The following is a 14137-nucleotide window of genomic DNA, read 5'->3' as shown; positions in this document are numbered from 1 at the left end:
TTTTAAAACCCTTTATTCAGGAAAGGGGTTTTAAAGGGTTCTCTGGATCAAAATAGTTTTTACTGGAGCCATTAGTGTTACCAAGAACCCTTGAAAAATCCTTTCTTTATGAAAGGGTTTTTCAGAAGCAAATGGTTCCAGGTAGAACATCAGCCCTTGTAGAAGAACCCTTTTGGAACCCTTATTTCTAAGTGTCTGAGAAAAACCCTTAGTTTATGTACGAGTAAACTGATCAAACACACAAACTGTTAGACGTCATGTTATTATAAGACCTACTTTTTATTTTAAGATACTTATTTTAAACATAGTAGATGTTTTATTACTGTGTTGCTTCAAATCATACCAGATATACTTCATTGTTCCCACAGGGACTTTTTCCATGGCTAATAGTGCTTTTTTTTATGTTAGCATTTTGTGCTGCACCTTTGCACGGAAGGCTCTATATAAATAAAGTTTGACTGACTGATTATTTTGATACCACTTCCACCATCAATTCAAACTCACATGACTGCAGAAGGGAAACAAAAAATCATCACATCTCATCGGAAATGGTCCTTCCAGCCATTTCCTGGGTGACAATTGTAGATAGTCTTTGTTCTGTATGTGCACTGTCGTCTTCTCAATTTGATTGTGCTTAGATTTCAGCTGCGTTTTTCCATTACTTTGTTAAAGCATACAGTTTATACAGAGGCTATAAGGATGTGCAATATAGGGTGTCTTATATGTTTTTTTTCCCCAGCACAACCTATAGGCAATCAGATGAAACAATCTTTCTTTTCACTACTATATAAACTCATCTGAGCAATATGTTTAAAATCGTGAAATTTCACATTGTGAAATGGGGAAAAAAACGTCACAAATCAAAGTTCACTTGGCTCTTTTTTATGAGCAAAAACAGAAGAAAAACTGTCTATTTTTAAGACTTCTGCACAATTATCGCTACTTTATATCACTAATAAAAATGTGATTTAAAATGTATTTTAAAATAACTGTTTTTTTGTGTGTGTGTACAAATCCCCCCAATTTTCAGGAGCAGGAGCATCTTGAGCAGCTTTTGGGAACTGAAAAAATGCCAGGCCTATTAAATCTTAAGTGTATTAGAAGAGATTATTTTATTTTGTATGGGCAGTCCTTTCTAAATGGAAAGAGAACCTGTGTACAATTCCCCACCAGGGCAAGGGCTGAGGTACCTCTGAGCAAGGTACCCAATCCCCTTGACTGATTGTTTAAGGAATTCTTTACCGATTTGCATTTAGCTTTATATCACTAGAATAGGGGTAGTATTGAAAAATTGCACCTTTTTAAACCCAGCCATAGTGTGACGGAACCTCATTCCCAGAATGTAAACAGTGTCTGACATCTTTGTTAACAAAAGAATGAAGATATGTCTCATTTCAGGGGAAACTGAGGTTGGGAGGGACAATTTTTCAAAAATTCTACCCCTATTCTAGTAATGCATAGCTAAATTCAAATTGGTGAAGTATTCCTTTAATTGGACTGATGGACACGTGCATGGGTGTGAAACGGACAATTGCTTTTGGTTGTAAACCAGCAACGACCCTTGCGATGTGATGTGCGCCGCTTTGTGTCAGGTGTAAGATAGAGCCCTTCATTTCTCTTCGCTTAATTGACATTACTTGTCTGAATCTTTGACATTACACGAGTTACATTACCAGGCACGTTATCCAGGGTTTGTTTCGGATCAGCTGCAGGAGACTCGGAGGTGACTGTGCCCCCAAACAGACCACCGGGAAATATTAGAACCCAGAGCTAATTACTGTCAGAAAATGAAACAAGTCCGCGTGCAGAGGGAGAACAGCTGTGTTTGGAGCTGCACTATCCATGAGCTCGAGTTTTCTGTACAAGGTGAAATGGCTTTGTGCACAAAGAGATGAATATAAATGAAGCTTTGAGAGCATCTAGTTAACTGTGAGCTGTGGATGAAGTGTGTGTGTGTGTGTGTGTTGCAAAATCCTGACTGAATGAATAAAATGCTTGTGCATTAAATATATTATTTGCTAAAAACATTAATAAACAACATGTTCTTATGCACTACGGGCTAGTCAGCAACATATAATGCTCTTTATATGCTCTGGTTTGACTGTGTCTAATGTAAAATGTATTCTTTTTTTTCATTTTACCTTATTTTTTCTCAGGGGATTTTCTGTACAATGAAGTTCCTGAAATAAATAACCTGATAATATAATAATGTGTCAATATGTGTTTATCCGCTCATTACATACCAATTTCCTGTGTCTCCATGAATAAACCTCATGCTCTTCCACCCATGCATGGCAGCACTGCACTTAAATGACCAACGTTTTAATGTTATGTTAAAAATGTAACTTCTCGTCACTGAGTCGGACAGCACTGTTTGTCGTGTGTAGGCCGCGCTGACGGTCACACACATGTGCATTTGCTTGCTTGCTGTGGTTGTGAAAGAGTACGGAAATGACAGGAGAGGTTTAGTACATTCAGTCAGAATTAAAAAAAAAGGTACCAAAATTACTAAGCAGAGAGCAGAGTCAAAGAGAACAAGGGTCATACACTCGAGGCTAAATGGGTAAAATGCTGGGACACTAGCAGAATAATGAATAGATCAAGAGGCAGAGACTGACCGATGAGGGAAGACTACATGGGCGACAGTAGCTCAGTGGGAGACAGAGTCGTCTTTCAACTTGAAGGCTGTGGGTTCGATATCCAACTCCGTGTCCTTGGGTGAGACACTTAGGCTGATTCCGAATTCCACCCCTTCCCCCTATCCCTTGTTTTTGTGTGTTCATGTGAGGGGTGGGGTTGTCTCGTTTATCACTTGGGTTTAGGGCTAGGGCTATGTAGTCCTTGAAATGAAGCTTCCAAAGGACCGCACTTGAAAAGGAGGGTTTTGAGGAATTTCCCGGCATTCCACCACGTCACCCGTCAGCAAAGTTTGAAAGCCGGCCGGTAAATCTTTTTGGAAGCGATGGCTCAAGCAAAGGACTCGCACAAATTGCATTTTTAGCATTTTAATTACGATATAGGACACTATTGCGATCTTCTTAAATTATCTAATGTTAAAGGTGCCATATGTAAGAATATGGCCAAAAACGGTTACTACCTTCAAATTCAAAATACTGAGGTCTTTTAGGTTTCGTTTTCTGACGTAACTGGCAACCCATGGTTGCTCGGCAGCTGAGACTCTACAGACTGCAATGATTGGTAGACGGCGGTAGGTGGCGCCACATGCCAAAACATGATTTCAAAACATAAACATGATTTGCAGTCTGCAAAATGTTTTTTTAATGAGTCTCTGTGACATATTAGGAGGATTTTATGGCCAGTTGCTTTAGATTTATTACATAATGCACATTTAATATCCCGGTGTTCCTTTGGTAAGTGGTTAGCTAGCTGCTATCGCTATTTGTTTCGATGAGGTATCCCATAACACTTGACATGACACGTTAAGGTTTTCAGTGAAATTAGAACGCAGTGAATTTGTTACTATTACTACTCCTTGGTTGATTATATCGGCGCACTGCTTTGATATCGGTAGAGGACGCCATTTTTGGATTGTTGATGCGATAGGCTTGCCACCCCGATTGCTGACGTAGCAGTCCGTGAGCGTCAAGTGACGATGACGTGACGGTAATGGAGTGGCGTCTCATTTCCTAGGGGAACGTTCTTACCCCTAGTACCCTCAAGGGCCAACTCCGACAAAGGGGTAGGGGGAGGGCGCGGAATTGGGATTCAGCCTTAACCCCACGTTGCTCCTGACAAAGATGCAAATAAGGGTGAATGCCAAAACTGTAGCATAAAGAGGCTTGTTGTGAGTGGCCATCAAGACTAGAAGGTGCTATATAATTACAAACCATTTGCCATATACTATGCTGCAGCTGCTGGGTGTGGAAACGTGATAGGTAGCAAATGGAGAAGAACGAGGGAAGAATATGAAATGGCACAGGAAATTTCGGATACTACTGTTTTGTCAAGTCACTCATCAAGCTTTGTTGTCGTTCGACAGGAGTCTCCTATTCCTACTGATATGGCTGCTCTTTGGAAGGCCAAATCGCTGGACTTGGGCTTGTGGATCTGTCTCCTGCTCCTCAACCTCTTCCATCAGACCAGGTACTGTACAGATCACAGCATCTCTCCACCTCCCTCAATCTCTTCATCTCAGCTGGATACGAGCTATCTATCCCTCCTCTCAACAAGTTCCAATTCCTACAGCCTCGACGCTGCTCTTGATGTTCTTGCAATGTGTTATGTATTATATATCTGAGCTAATCAGACTCACTGCTGCGGCAGACGTCGTCATTTTAGCAGCCTCATTAGAGGCAAAAGTTCATCTATATTGCAGGCAGAGACGAAGAGAAAACACAGTGAGAAAGTCTCACCTGTGAGAAGAAAGAAACATGCTGAAATAATGGTCTTACAAAAAAAAGAACAAAATGAAGGTTTGCTTTAGCATTGGTGGATAAAGCAAACTACATGATTGATTTGTGTTCTTCTGTACTCTCAACAGACTTTGTTTTGACATCACTGTGACTTTCATATTTTCCCGACAGGGATTAAAATAGAAGCTGCAACCACCTTGTCCTACATTAGGCCAGAAATAAAGCATCATTACAACACAAAGTGAGCTTATCCTCCCGTCTCCTCTGCACCAGTGTAAATTTCACTGACTAGTGATTTCATTTGCATTGGACAGCACACCACACAGCGATGATTCTCTCATTCACAGCATATTCGCTCCTGCATCCTGTGCACATTTTTCAGTCTGTGTGTTTGCGTCAGCAGAAAAGAAAAAAAAAAGAATCTCTATAACAGTCGTCTGAATCGCGCCCCTCATGGTTTCAAACCGAGCGATTGCAAAGGATGCCTTGTTAGCAAGGTAGGATGTTACGGCGTGGATGAGACACGGTGCTGGAGAAATCACATTAAGGTTCTGCATGCTAAGAAAGGCCCACCAAACCTGTGAGAAAGCAGACTGAGGAGAGGTATCGGAACAGTATGCCAGGGATTAGCTCAGTTTGCTTTGTCGCGGTGTCACTTGGCTCTCCTCGCTTAATAGGAGCACACAGCACTTGTAATTACATAAAAATGTAAATGTGTACCCAGGATGTATGTATGTATATACTGTACTTAACTGCTCTTTTCCATTTAAGAGAAAGAGCACATAGTGTGTCTGAATCATTCAGGACAGACATGCATGTTCAGAAACACTAATCCTGAACACCCTTGGTCTAAGTCTTTGATTTTCATAGTTTGACATCTTAGTTCCAATGAAAGGAAACATTAAAGCGATAGGTTTGGTAGTATGTGGTCCTGACACAAATGCTGTTTCCATTATGGTACAGTTCGGTTTGGAATGGTAAAACCCTAGGTCAGGCTTGTGACATACACTCTTAGAAATAAAAGTGCTAAGTAGAACCATAAGGTTCTTCGGCTTGTCCTCATAGGAGAACCCTTTTTTGTAAAATCCTTTATTCAGGAAAGGAGTTTTAAAGGGTTCTCTGGATCAAAATGGCTCTTACTGGAACCATTAGTGTTACCAAGAACCCTTGAATAACCCTTTCACGAAGAAAGGGATTTTCAGAAGCAAATGGTTCCAGGTAGAACCTCAGCCCTTGTAGAAGGACCCTTTTTGAACCCTTATATCTCAGAGTGTAGAACAGTGCCTTTATCTGGTAGGCTGTCAGCAAGTCAGCAAGATACGTAGCATGACATCGTACCAGTGCCGACGACAATGAACAAAGACAACAAACAAACAACATTGAATGTGACACAGCAGACAACAAAGGAGTACATCCAGCAGCTCTTTTTTCCCCCTGCTTGGTTTGTGACTGCAGGCTTTGAAGAAATACCGGTCGCAAGGCAGTGACTTTTTGTTTGTTTGCTGTTGCCCAATCAGCTGACTGTCGTGGGGGTAGCCAGTCTTGCTCCACCCTAACCATATCGTACCATTTTACTCCGGTACCCCGAGGGAAGGGTGCCAAAAAATGAAACGGTAGAGGCTGGTTATTTTGGAACAATTGCTAATGGAAAATGCAATACCTTACTGTAACAAACTCTATGGAAACACGGCTATGGTCATTGCTGATTCACCATGTGCATTCCCGACACAGAGCTGTGCTATTTGTCTAGCTTATGCTACTTTTTCACATCAGAATTTGAAATTCTTTCTTTGTGTTTAAGTACGTGGCACAAACTAATCTCCTGTGACCCTGCAAGCTAAAACTGCTGATTTTTTGTTATTAGTATTGTCACCTATAACTAAATAAACTCAATGTTAAGACTATTATTTCTCACATTTCTATTATTTATTCCATACCTTGTTTTTCTACATTATCATAAAATGTGTAAATGCATGATATTAAAACCATCCCATGGTCGTTCAGTATGTTTTTCCATCATGAGTGACCTGAGTCACCTTGTCAGCTAAAAAAAAATTAAATAAAACCTGATAGTAATTTAATATATTCATTGTTAAAATATACTGCAAGCCTGACCTTGGTTTGATTATTCCACATGAGGCCATAAAAAAAGATAAACGATGGAAATATTGACATTCGTATTAAGAGTGTTAATGAGTGAAAATGTAGAAAATCATTAGATGTGATGAAAGTGGCACTTAATACTGGAAACGTATGATGTCTTCACACACATTCACATTCAGGGGCAAAAAAAAAACATCATTGTGCTCTTTCCTGCAGGGGTCAGTCAGGGGTCAGTCAGTGCAATTCATTATGAATGATAAAGATTTTCATAAAAGTTTACTTTTCTGCTTGAAACGAATGATGGAGAAAGGCTACACATTTTTTTAAAATTAGTTTTCTCTCAATAAAGCCTAGGAATAGTAATTCAGTTTGCATCCAAACTTGTTTGTGCATCAAGTATTTCAGTTGCTGAAGTCAAGAAATAAGACACGTAGCCTGCACATGCACCCAGAATATCTAAGAGTAGTGTCTCTCAGAGAAGTGCCGCCTCCCTGATTGCCACTGACACAATCAGCAGGCTCCAAATCGGCTTCACTAGAGTCGAACCTTGTCGGAGAATTTCGTAATGGATTAAGGTGTAACAGGAAAATCCTGTGGATAAGAGTCCGTCATTCTGCTCGCCACCAAACTCCCTCATTTCCTGCTAAGGCGTGGCATGATTAAGCTCCCAAGAATCCATGTATTCCATGTAAATGAGAAAGCTTTGTTTACATTAGTCTGGTGAATGTCTTTCTTTCCTTCAGCACTCCTTCCTCCCGGCTCCCACCTCTTCCCACGCTTAACAAGTGTGGACAGTCGGGCCATCTTGCTGTCTACTCTGTTTGTAATCTTTTGCCAAGCTGCCGGGCAACATGGCACATAATCAATACCTATAAGCATGAGCGTGCTATATGTACACTCTGTCAATGGATTGGCTCTTAAGTTGCCCAGCCCCGACTCGCTTCCTCGCCCCAGCTTGCATGAATTATTCACAGCCTGGCAGAGAGAGGGCATCACTTTGAGATGTGACCTGGTGAGCAGATAACATTCTGTTTCTGTAGTGTTGTCAAGGTTAATGTGTCACCGGGCCAGACAAGGGTAATGTATTCGCGGCTGAGCCACTTTGCTGATTGAATGAGCTGCCGTGGAAAGAAAGGAAAGTCAAAGGTTCATTGGGTAGAGGATACTGCGTTATCATTCAACACAGAATTCTTGATTAATTTAGAGTTCATTATTGGGCTTCAGGTTATTAAAATACTCACATTTTGGGATCACGGCTCTCTTTTTTTGAGCTCCTCTCATTAGATAAGCTTATCTCATGACCAACAGATCACCCGTGCAAATGTCTCCATTTCTGAATCTGCTGACAGTGACAGGCATTTTTTGGGGGTGGTTTATTGTCCCATCTCTCTTTTAGACTCCATTTTCTGGGGGTTTTCTTTGCAGAGCAGGAAGTTGTTGCCAAATGTTAACAGATGTAAATCGAGTGAGAAGTTGGGTCATATTCTAAAAGAAGACTTTCAATCTGGCTTCAGTCACAAAACCGAAAGACTACATCCATTGTTATATACATGTATATCTGGTATGGTAATTTAAACCAAAATCTAAGCCATGCAGGAGTGAACAAAAAGAAAATATAATGATGCCTGGTGAATGCATGTATCTGTATGGCTGGATTGCAAACCATGGACTCAAAGTGCAACTTCCTACCAGCTGAGCTTGGGTACAACATATGCCCAGGGCCGATTTCCTGTCCCAGTCTGTCCCTGGCCATAAATAATACATTATAAAACTGAAGCTGCAGACCCTACAAAATCTGGCTGTGGGCCGTGATTGGCCCCACTAACCAGACTTTGGACACGCCTGGTCTATGTTGTGGAGCAGCAATGATTACACCAAGTTGATCTGAATGCAGAGTAGGTGTTCTCTGAACTGCTCTTTGGTCCATAGGAGGTGTGCAAGAGTGATTCTCCTTCATTTCACTTCATTTACATTTTGTCAAAAGGTTATTATGGAATTATTGCTTGATAACGCAAAAATAAAAAAATAAATCATGCCAACAGCACCTTTAAGTAATACAGGGCAACACAACAATCCATCACAATTCTTTCACGGTTATAGTGACTGTTAATAGGATGAATGATTGCTCTAACGTTTCCACAACATCAGCATTTTTCCGACTTTGGCTGTTTCTTCAGCCTCTGATCCTGGACGGACCATTAGGTCCAAGTGCGCATGTGCAATTTTTTACATGACACAGCATGTAAGCGAGGAGAACGCCATGGCAGAGGCAAAGAAATCATATGAAATCAAGATGGCTTCTTCCTTCTGGATTAGTAAGTACGTGCTAACTTTACTCGCCGGTGTTGCATCAGAGCTGACAATCATAATTCCGCCTGGTTTGGTTTGTTTTAGGCAAGAAAAACATGCAATATGGGGATTAGGTGAATTGGTGACTCTAAATTGACCGTAGGTGTGAGAGTGTGAGAGTGAATGGTTGTTTGTCTCTATATGTGGCCCTGCGATGGACTGGCGAACTGTCCAGGGTGTACCCCGCCTATCGCCCAATGTCAGCTGAGATAAGCACAGCGCCCCCCACGAGACCCTCCGGTGGAAGATAAAGCGGTAGATATTGGATGAATGGAAGATATCTTTTGGTAAGGTATTTCATACTTTAGGTTTAAAAATACATATCTCTATTCAAGATAGCAAAGGTACTTCAAAAAGAGATCTGATGACTGTTGTGTCACAAGGGTGAAGGAAAAGGAAAAAGTACAGCAACATCCAGAACTACAGAGGTCCATTGTTGCTGTGAGGCTGCAGAGTGAAAAATGACTTCAGGAGTGCTGTTCAAAGACCTGATGACTCAATGTGCTTCAGGGTTGGATGTTCTGTTCCTTTTATTTCATACTCTAACTATAGTTGGCAATGAATTACCCTATATAACCAGTAGTAACAATAGTTTTAAGTTCAGTCACAAAAGTTTTATTGCTCCAAACTCCCAAATAAATGGTAAAACAAATGTGATTAATGGCACCAAGAAACGCTTACTGTATTTACTCGGAAAGTAGAAATAAACAAATAAAACAAAAGTTAACAAATTCTGGCAACACAATATAAAATATAACTCATTATATAGAATTACTGGCTAAAAGAGTGCAGCCTGAAGCCAGTGTACGTGTCCCGTGGATCAGGGATATTTATGCATTATTTTCCAAACACATCAGCTTGTAATGACCACCTTCACCCAGGTGGCCATGCTGTCAGCAAATAAAGTGTCTGCCCTGCTACTGCTGCTGCTGCTTGAATCCAGGCTCAGGGTTGTGGTCATTGTCTCTGCCTCTGAAGAGCATGTGCTGAGAGGTAAGGAGTAATCCTGAAATCCTCAAATTACAATCGGGCAGGAGCTCATTCGCAAACTCTACGATCTGAACACAAACCGCAAAAGTGGCGTTGCGTTCGCACTTTTTATTTCGGGTTTAGACGAGCGTCGTTGGGTGGAAATCTGCATGCACACGGTCACGCAAAAGTGTGTGAAATTTGATGTAGTATACATGCCGGCTAGGTGGCACTGTGAAGCACTGCCATACAACAACACCAGGAGCACGCGCATGTGTTGAAACTTCCTTCTACTTTTCTCTAGTAGCGTGAAGTAGCCCACAGATGAAAAAATCAAAACATTAACTCGGCGTAATTGCTGAAATGACTCCTGGATATGTATCAGAGCAGCTTAGGCAACTTGAATGTCCGACTGATGGATATAATCCGACATGTTTGTTGTTGTTTGGCTGTACTGCACATGGATCTGAGGTCAACGCGTACAGGAGGATAGCCAGCGTGAGCAGCTCAGAGCACACTTTTGCGTTTTCAATGCTTTAGACGTCCTTACAAATGGACAAAGTACAGCAAGTTTGAATAAAAAGGTCAAAGTAGATCTGTTGAACGTCTGTGGCCTGAGGGATATCTGACGCAGAGTCCCCGAGCTATTAAGTCTGTGTGTAAATTTTTTTTTTTCTAATTCTGTTGATGTTTTATTGATCCGTTCTCTAATCACCTCGACTTTCTGTCGATATCAACTGTTTATACAGAAAGTAAACACCTGGAGAAATCAGTGTCCTGTGCATACATCATTCCTCCACCAACCTAAATCTTTTAAAAATCTTCATTGATTTGTGCCTAATTATTTTTGAGTTCCACTCAATCTCCTATTGATACAGCTAGCATGTGGTCAATGATCTTCATAGTAACCATTAGTGGACATCCCCAGCAGGCATGAATCAAGCTGAAACATAAATGGATTTCCCACAGGGTAAACACACACACACAGCTGCAACCACACCACTCAGTTTCTAGAAATACACAAATGCTGGGTTAATGCATCAAGATGCTTCCACTCTGTGGATTTATGAGATAAAGGTGTTCATTTGTTGTTTTAGATAGCCCCAGTGGTATCCCTGTGTAGTTTTTTCGTGTTGGTTATCCTGAAGGAAAGGGCCCCAATTCACTTTACGCTGAGCATTGTCTATGCATTTATTCCTCATTATCAGCAACATCCTCCCCCCTTATCCCTCTGAAGATGAATCAGAGTCTGTAGCAAGGCTGCACATAAACAGACTCCACATTAGTGGAACCTAAAACTGTCATAGCGGTTGCACAGGCTGGCTCTCGGTGTGCTGTGAACAGGGTTTGTTCCGATTCTCTTTTGATAGAGATAAAGAAATTAAAATTGTTACAAGGAAAACTTACATGGGATGTTTGGTCTTTAAAATTGTCATTTAACCCTTTAACACCTACGCCTCAAAATGGCCGTCTAGACTGTTTTTTGCTTATTTTAACCACAAAAGGGCCAGAAAATGTCCTGTGAGTAAGTGCTTTTGTCCATTTTCACAGAAAGACTGTCAAAATCTGGCAGTTATTTATTTAGAAAAAAACTCTGTAGTTGTACGCAAACACCAGATTGTGCATGTTAAATGTCAAAGTTGAATGGTATAAAACATATCTAAAGTAACTTTTTTTTGAGTTTTTGTCTCAATATCCCAAAACAGGCCAATAAAATGGAAACTATGTACAGGCTTTTTTCCAACTCTCGACAAAGACGCTTATTCGCTGGCTTCCTGCAACAACCCAAGTGAAATTACCGTAATGACCACAAACCGTTGCATAATTGCAGTGATGCAAAGCGCGCTTGTACAAATGTGTCGTCTGCGATACGCTCCGTGTTAAAGGGTCAATTAAAGGTCTAGCATGGAAAACGCAGTTAAAAAAACAGGTATAAGCTTTACATCAGTCCTGGTGTTGTGCGTTTTGTCCTTGGCAAAAGTTCCATACCAGATTGTGTTGTGTGGAGTAAACCTGAAGCTTTAATCCCAAACAGTCAGATGGTGCCTCACAGACTGATATTACACTCACACGCAACAGCATTCTGTTGTAGGTGGCATGGACATGGTTTTGGATAAATGTGTTTAGCAGATGGTTGGACTTAATGTTTAAATCCTAGTGTAGCCTTTTTAATAAATACAAACATTACATTTTCTAATGAGTTCCCAAAAGGTCCACACAACACTCTCTCTGTGTTTTTCCAGCGTAGCAATGAAGTTTTGTGACATTCCCACGGTGAGGCGGAAGAAGCACACAGCGGGAGTAAAACACCAAGAGGTTCCCAAGTGGATTCTACTGTGAAAAATAAACCTTCATAACCGTATTCTTTATCACAATCACAATTGCTCCCCCAAAACAACTGCCTCTATCTGCCTGTGTGCATCACACAGTTTCCTGGATGTTGCGAGGACAAGTAATGCTTTGGTAAAATACAGAGAAAACAACACAAGTCAATCTATTCTCCAGGGTAACAATGGAGTCTTAAACCTGAATTATTCTTTTGATTATAACTAGAATTGTTGTGCAATTGTTTCATTTCAGGCTGCGATACATACATTTGTCTCATTGTCTGTTCTTCTTTTTTCTTTTGATTATGGCTACAACGATTAACCAATTGATTATTTGGTTTTAGAGTTGTTTATATGTATATTTATATGTATATTTATATATAATTTAAAAAAGGGTTCTTAAATGAGAATATTTTCTGGTTCCATTTCTCCGTTTGACAAAGAAATCATTGAAACTGAAATTGGTTTGTGGACAAAACAAGACGATCTGAGAACATCCTCGTTTTCAATGCATGGGAAACATTTTTCAACATTTTATGACATTTTATGAACAAAAGATTCAATTTAACAAAAAAAAAAGAAATGTTGCAGCTCTAGTTTTTATAATGGATGGTGTTGGTGAAGTTATAATTGCGGAGGAAGATATTTGGAACATGACTGAAAGGACAAGAGTGCAAAAAAAACTGATGTGGCCTGTCATCAGTGGAACAAATGGTGGTCTGACGGTTGAATATAAAACGTTCTACGTGCGGACAGGAATTGCAAATCACACTGCGCAACAAAATATAATATAAATCAAGCTTTAAAGAACAAAGAGGTGTGGAAACGCTCCCTTTAGTGACAAAATTGTTAATTTAACCGTCATCGAGTTGCTGCCTTTGTTTACAGCTAGGTAGTTACTACGTCAGCAGCACCATGGACAGCGCCAAGGCTGTATGTTTTGTCCCAGCAGCTATTCTAAGCATCGTATGGTTACACGTTACAACTTGGCTGACTGACTGATTGATGACGCGTGGTTATGAGGCCGGGTTAACAGGGGTTGCTGTGTTAAGGCTCAGCAGGGCAGCAGCAGGTTAAGTCAGGTCTCCCAAGAACAATAGGTTGCATAGCAACTGCATGTGCAGGCTGCTCCGAGGAACAATTCCTCTTTAAGCGGGAAAACTTTAAAGAACACGTTAATAGATCAGACTCGTCGCACTCGACAAAGCTTCTGTCTTGAGCTATTGCTTTAGTGAGCGTTAAAATTTACACACTTGACAATGTTACAGCCCTGGCAGTAACGTTTTTTTTCAATGGTGTATGATAATAAATCTCTAACAGTAACAGGAAAAAAGACTTATTGTGACAGCTTTGGGACAGTCAGTAATTTAACTCGTCTAAGCACGACGGATTGTGGAGGAGTCATGAAATATGGCAGATTGTGTCATCTTTGTCCTCATATTGGGTGCAGTCCAGTAATTAGCGACGTGTAATGACTTGTTTATTATTGATTACTTACAATATGACTTCTAAACATAAGAGTTGACATGATAAATAGTTCTGTTTCCACATACTGTAAAGGCTCAGAATTTCTAATGGGTAATTCACTTAGACCGTTGTGTTAATATGCTCTTAACTCTAAAGTATTGATTGTTGGAATGAAGCAATATATTATGAAATAGGAGGATAATGTTCCCTGCTAATAGAGACTAAATATGAGTGTGTAGCTGCTAGATTGCACTGTGATAGACCTTATTCCATTCCTGTTTGTTTCCGCAGCTCCACCACCTCCTCACAAGTGGAGGTGTGACGTGTGCTGCCAGCTTGACATATCGATGCATTTCCCGAAGTCAAGGCAGTGATTACAATCTTGCCTTCAAGCCTCTGACAGTATCCCAGGTGTGTGGAATATTGCTCATATGCCATTGTATCCGGGTTTACCGTCTACTTGGCCTCATTCCTGGGGTTTTCTTTGCCTCATTAATCCAGATCCTGGTACATGCTGCTTTCTGAAGTGACACTAAGAACATTTCCATG

The 14137-nt window shown here is 40.6% G+C and overlaps 1 protein-coding gene across 1 annotated transcript in view; it reads left to right on the top strand.

The window, feature by feature from the left end:
• Positions 1-4021: 4021 nt before the first annotated feature.
• gabra3 (gamma-aminobutyric acid type A receptor subunit alpha3) overlaps positions 4022-14137 on the top strand; it is a gene marked incomplete at both ends in the record, with an annotated part of 90640 nt that continues 80524 nt past the window's right edge. The window contains one exon of the mRNA XM_083903994.1: positions 4022-4104. Within this exon, the coding sequence (XP_083760120.1) occupies positions 4022-4104 (83 nt within the window). The remainder of the gene's footprint in view (positions 4105-14137) is intronic.

The sequence above is a fragment of the Microchirus variegatus genome, assembly GCF_963457635.1.
Source record: "Microchirus variegatus genome assembly, chromosome: 2".
NCBI lineage: Eukaryota > Metazoa > Chordata > Actinopteri > Pleuronectiformes > Soleidae > Microchirus > Microchirus variegatus.
The sequence above is the reverse complement of the archived record's forward strand: the minus strand, read 5'-3'. Positions and strand labels throughout refer to the sequence as shown.